This window comes from Prunus mume, linkage group LG8, assembly GCF_029339155.1.
Source record: "Prunus mume cultivar Tortuosa linkage group LG8, ASM2933915v1, whole genome shotgun sequence".
Taxonomy (NCBI): Eukaryota; Viridiplantae; Streptophyta; class Magnoliopsida; order Rosales; family Rosaceae; genus Prunus; species Prunus mume.
The window spans coordinates 15,149,122-15,155,662 of record NC_142705.1 but is presented as its reverse complement, the minus strand read 5'-3'; the positions used below and the strand labels follow the sequence as shown (position 1 = coordinate 15,155,662).

The 6,541-nt window shown below is 37.5% G+C and overlaps 1 protein-coding gene across 1 annotated transcript; it reads right to left on the bottom strand.

Annotated features, from left to right (window-relative positions):
- Positions 1–226: 226 nt before the first annotated feature.
- Positions 227–3,987, bottom strand: EIF3E (eukaryotic translation initiation factor 3E). Its single transcript, XM_089042341.1, has 8 exons — positions 3,654–3,987; positions 3,385–3,539; positions 2,877–3,104; positions 2,626–2,747; positions 1,689–1,908; positions 1,427–1,569; positions 725–862; positions 227–572 (listed from the first exon to the last, which is right to left on the bottom strand). The coding sequence occupies exons 1-8, from the start codon at positions 3,859–3,861 to the stop codon at positions 473–475; spliced, it is 1,314 nt and encodes a 437-aa protein (XP_088898467.1). The 5' UTR covers positions 3,862–3,987; the 3' UTR covers positions 227–472.
- Positions 3,988–6,541: the final 2,554 nt, after the last annotated feature.

Below are 6,541 nucleotides of genomic sequence, written 5' to 3'. Positions count from 1 at the left end.
CTAAAAACTAAAATTGAAATAATTATCAAACGGACTCGTAGCAACTATGCAACAAGTAGAATGCAAAACTTTGGAAAAATGGGATGACAAATTATAAGAGCGAGCTTCCTACAAATCCAATAACACCTCTTAATTAATTCTAAACGCATTCAACTAGATTATTCTGGGCATCTGAAAAAAGAGAAAATAAATGACTAAATGGTGCAAGAGTAAAATTTGGACTAAATGGTGCAAGAGTAAAATTTGAACTCATTATCCATAAGCTTCAAAGCCAAGCTCCAAAGGTACGACAAAAAATAATGCCTCCAAAAATAAATTACATTTTTATCCAACAAATCTCAACATGTTCCTGAGAAAAGCTTGCGAACTCCTTTGCAAAAATTTAAGATTTCTAGTCTTGCTAATTCAGGCCTCAGTTACAAGTCAACGAAATTTCAGAGAATATCTTGGATATCTAGGAACTGAACAAAATTTATCGAGCAACCTGTGACTGGGCATGTTCCAGAAGCTGACCAACCAACTTGTAAGTACGTCCGGATAATGCCTTAGTGTGGTCTATCAGTTGCTCATACCTGGAATCCAGTGAAACAATGAAATTTTTTTGTTAAAAAAAAGTTGAGAAAATTAAAACTGAAAAAAAGTGTGAAAGCATAAAGACAAAACTGAGTCATAAACGAAAACAAGCGGACTCTTATCAATTGGAGATCTATATCAATGAACTTACACATTCGGATGGTTAGGTTCCATTATAACAGTTCCAGACTGTGAGTCAATCTTGGCATCAAGCTTTGAGCTGCGAATTAGATTCACAATCCATCTCTCCGCTTCCTCATAATTCAAGTTTAACTTTTCTGCTAGCACTCTATCAAACAGCAATTCAATTAGATTTAGTATTTATAGAAAAGAGTGAAGAAGGTAAGTTAATTAAAAAAACCGATAATAATGGGTAATGGTACTAAAATACAGTCAATTATGTTTCTGAAAATATTTATGGATATGTAGTCAACCATGCATTATTCCTGCAATTTATATATGACCTCCAAATGCATGCACCACATACTAAAAAAATTATGCCTGAAATTTTTTATCTTAACACAAATCTCATCCAAACATACTCCTCTATCGCCCAAGCTCTGGACCAAAAACAAATAAGCATGTTAAGACTAGTCAATTGCACCCAAATATTTAAGAAAAATGACTTTTAGAAGTGCCTTGTACAGGGATGCACAATAGTGTCTTGAAAATCACAAGGAACAAGAATAAGAAAAGAACAATGCAAATGCTGACATATTTCTGCTCATAGACCACTTCCCATGGTGAAATACAGATTTTTATTACTGTTTTCCTTTCTTAGATAGAAAGTAAAATATTAAATGTCAAAACAAAGAGGTTGACACAGAAACAATCCCAAAAAAGAAGCAATTACCCCATGTCAATGCGCTGATGTATACGGCAGTAGGTCTCAAAGATAAATAGACGAGCATTTTCAAGGAACTCATCCCTCAATGGTACAGTTGAGAAATTGCCTTCTTCAACTCGTTTTCCAAGGAAGGGATCATTCAATATTACCTACATAGTCAAATCAAGTTTAATCCAGGGCCTAAACTGAAAAGATATACAACCAACTATTTTCAAGAGTAATTAAGGTACAGAAGAAGTCAAGCAATCCACTATGTTCAGGCACTTACTTCTTCACACTCCCTCATCTTTTTTTGTGCGCCATCAAAGTCATAATTAACATATACGCAGGTCAAAAACTCTGTTATTGGATCTTTATAAGAATTCTGCTCCTGCTGAATAACCTTTATAAAGTCCTTGAATTGAGGTCTCCTTCTCTTGTTGACAATGAATGCAGTCGCTAAGTAACGCACAAGATGGGGAGCATTGGTTTGAATGGCATTCAGATACCTGAAAAAACTCACAACAGTCCCATCAGGAAATACAAGTACAAAATGTCTAGTAACTCAGTCTTCACCAAAAATCAATATTTCAGAGGGAGAAGCATATCTTAAATAGCTTATAACTCAAAAATATCGGCACGCAGTATCAGACGATTTCTAAGCAAAATATTTGAACCCTAGTCATTTGTTGGCTAAGAATCACTATCTTAATGGCATCCTATCCACAAAAAGCTAGACTCCACCCAAACTTTTAATTAGACATAATTCATAACATTCATGCAAATGTCAATTATGCCACTCTAACAAGATTGCGATAAGCATCTTTCTTCTTTTCTTTTTCCAAATATGTGTAAAGCACATAATATAACGAGTCTTGTTCAGAAAAATAAGCTGACACTAGTAGAGGCAAGAGATTATCAATGTTAAGGATTGATAAAAGCAAAAGCAAAGTTGTCAAATTTATAGAAAAACCGCAGCACCAGCAACAAGAGTGTCAATAAAATGATGAAGATGACAAATATGTCAACTAGATACCAAGATAGATTAGTTTCCCAGAAAGAAGAAAAAACCAAGATAAATTAGAAATTCCTCAAACTTTCAGGAATGGGGAGTGATAAGAAAAGAGATACAATGTGGCGTGGGTTGTTTTATTAATAAATAAAACGAGATGTCATTGTACAGTAAAAGGAAAAAAAAATTAAAAATTGATTGGGAGAGGACATACTTGTCCTGATTAAACAAGTCAATGATCTGTGTTCTTCCATTATCGTGGTTGAAAAATATGAAGAGACTCCAATGCATTAGCCATATTCTATTTTGCACCTGATTCATAGGCGAACTGAAACTCTGCAACAAAAATCACCACCATTATACAAAAGCTCATTAAAATAACAAGGACATATAAATAAACAACTGCGTGTGTGTGAGCGTGTGAAAATGTAAATAAGGAAACCGTTGAATCAATTATTTCTAAACCTTTGAATCAATAATTTCCTTCAAGCGATTAAGCTCTTCAAGAGCAATGTCCCAGTTTTGCATCAATATCTCAGCTGCCAGCTTTCCCCACAATGCACTCAGACTCCTGTCACTGTTTGTGCATAAAGCCCTGTACTGATAGAGATAATCAGCGGCACCAGAGTAGTTACCACATTCAAACTGAAATTTCGCATACTGATACAATGCCTCTATCTGCTGTGGACCGATCTGTTCAAAAGAGTCATGCCAGGAGAGTTAAACTTATGCCAAAACAAAATAACTCCAAAAAACAAAAACAAAAACAATACCAAATCTCTTTGTTCAATAAAAGTAATGTTAATCATACAACAATTAGACCTTTTTCAATTAAATGAGTGGGCTTCTAAGATAACACCTTATAAACACATGCAGTATTGCACTGCATAGCATATGCAATTATTCTTTTAAATGCTTTACTTCTTTTCCTGGGTTTTAAAAAGTAAAAGGAAAAGAAGAAAACTTGGGCAACCTGGTAACGCTCATGGAGCATCTGGAGATTGTATTGCTTGTCAGCCCTCAGCTCCTGAACGGCAGCCGCGTTCTGCAAGAAATTCACAAGCGGGGCCGCCGACTCCTCCAGGGCCTTGAGGCGAGCCACCACCTCAACCCTCCTCTCCACCATATCTAAGCATACCCATAATCAAACAGAAAAATTGTCAAACACATAATGTGCACACACAACACCCAAAGCACATACACCTATAAAGACAAAAATATATACCATGTATATAATTTTACCTTGGGGGACGTCTTCGGTGTGGTAGAGGGACTTGTGGATGTCCATGGCGTAGTCCACCATGTTGGTCTTGTTAAGGAGCTCGATCTTGGACTTGAGGATCTGCTCATCTGGGTACATCTGTCGCTCTTGCAGGAACTCGAGAAGGGGAAACACCAGGTGCCTGTCTAGGTTAGGCGCGATGCGTGGAGTTAGGTCGTACTCCGCCATAGCCAGAGAGCTCCTGGGTTTTGCGGCAACAGCTGAGACAGAGAGAGAGAGATAAACCGACTGAGAGGGTTTTGGAACTGCGAGTTGAGAAAGAAGGTCGTTTTGCTTCTTCTAGGTTTAGGCGTTTCGCTGCTGTCCGGTTTTTTTTTTTCCCGGGTTAAGAGGCTGGCCGAAGCCCAAACAAACAAAAAATTCTAACACAGGCACAAGCCCAGAGTAAAAAGGTGGCCCAAGATAGCGAGAGGCGAGTATTTATTTATTTTTTAAAATCAATGAAGGAACTTGACATTAATTAAACACTAATCAGAATCTAGTGGGATATAGCTAAATTTGTTGAGCTCCTCCACCTCCATCCTTTTGGGCAGAGGTTTGAAATCCCTAAACACCCAATGAATATTTATGTAAACCCCCTCTTTCAATCGCTTGTATTAAAAAAAAACACTACTCAGAAACCCTTTATATGCGCTTTATGTAGATTAACAATAAAAGCATGTTTTGAACTACTCCTATAATGGCTAAAAACATGGGTTTTATGAAGACGGAAAAACTTTCCAAGTGCTTTTGAATAAATTTTTTGATGTGCCTTTAATAAAAGTGTGTCTGAAAAGGCATATGAGCAAAAGTACTTCTTATTTCTTATAGAAGTAGTCCCAAACGGGACCATAAACCCGCAAAATCCAATCACCAATCTTACATGTCCACTACAACTCCAACCATTTTTTAAGTTATACAAGCCTTCATGAGAATGAGTTCAATGAATTTGGATAATTTGCCTAAGATGACTAGCATAATATTTGAGGTTAAAAGGTCAGTTGCCTTTCGAGTTATTTACAATAATACCCCCTCAGAATTTTGGTTTTTTTTCACAAAACTCCCTGAGGTTTTAGAAATTACACGGACACCCCCTTGAGGTTTTAAATTGTTTTCACAAAGCCCATTTGTGTTGATTTTTCAACTAAAGATTGATGAATTTATATAGGGTTAATTATCATTTAGTACCCTATAGTTATACTCTTAAGACATGTTAGTCTTTATCTTTTTAATTTTTACAATCACATACCCCCGATCTTTTAAATTTGTTACAATGTGGTTTCACCATTAGAGTTTCTGTCAGATCTCTCCGTTAGTTGCCTACGTGGCACTATGGGTCTCATATTTTCTTTTTTTTTTAAATGTTGAAAATGGAAATAAGGTAATTTGCCTGCTGTGTTGTGCCCTCTGGAGCATTTCATCAAGCAATTTAAGGGCAATTTGCAGGTCAACATCTTCTCCTCTAATGGTGGATTCCGAGCTTGCAGGGGTCAATTGACCACTCTTGCCCCTATGCGGATCCGCCCCTGCCCATGAACACCACCCGCAAGCTCCAACTATCAAACCCATCCCACAACCACCCTTTACCCCAGCCCGCAACCAAAGTCCCTCCAACCTAGAACCCTATGCCCTACCCTCTAACCCTGCCCGCAACTACAGAAAGACAACAACAACAACAATAACAACAAAATCCATCCCAAACCAGCAACCCCCACTATTGATTTTCTTTTCCCCCTATTCCCCCATGACCACCACTCTTTCTTTGCAAAAAACCAACAAATTGGGAAGAAAAAAAATTGAACATGGTTGGCATATGTGGGTGGGTTGCAGGTGGTGGGTTGAGGTTTGAGGGTTTGTGGGTGAAAAACATAATGTGTGATGAGGGGGGAGGGCCTGTGGGGTGGGGGTTATGTTCTGTGGAATCTTGGTGGGTGGGTTGGGTGTGTATCTTTGGTGTCTTGAGAATTTTTTTTTATGTCCTGTGCAGTGGTTGCTGGGTAGGGAGGAGGGTGGTGGGTTGTGGTCTCTCAACAACAAAGGAAAATTGGGGATTAGGGTCTAGGTAGTTGTTGGATTTGTTTTGGGAAGGGAAAGGGGGAAGGGTTGGGTCTGTGGACATTTTTTTCTCTTTTTTGCAGTTGCTGGTGTTCTAGGTTATGTGGATGAGTTTTTGTTCTCTTTATTGTAGTTGCAGGCTAGGTTGAGGGGTGGGCCGACGTTGGGTTTCGGGTTCATGGGGGCAAGTGGTGGTCATGGGGAATGAGGGCATAAGAAATCGGTGGGGGAGAGGGAGAGCGTAAAGGAGAGAGAGAGTGTTTTATTTTTAATATTTTATTTATATTTTAATCAATTTAAAATTAAATAAAAGGGTTAGTTACAGTTTAGTACCTTATAGTTACACCCTTAAGACATGTTAGTCCCTATTTTTTCAATTTTTATAATCACATACCTCGATCTTTTAAATTTGTTACAATATGGTTCCACCGTTAGGGCTTCCGTCAGATCTCTCCACATTGTAAAAATTGGAAAGATAGAGACTAACATGTCTTAAGGGTGTAACTACAGGGTACTAAACTATAATTAACCCTAAATAATAAAAGAGAAAATGTGAGATCCCTAGTGCCACGTAGGCAACTAATAGAGAAATTTGACAAAAACCCTATCGGCAGAACCACATTGTAACAAATTTAAAAGATTGGGGTGTGATTGTAAAAATTGAAAAGATAGGGACTAACATGTCTTAAGGGTGTAATCATAGGGTACTAAACTGTAATTAATCCTTTTATATATATAAAATTTTGCAAATGACAACAGGTTGATTTTGTCATTTGCACACTTTTTTTAGTTGAAATCATTAAGTTTTGGACAA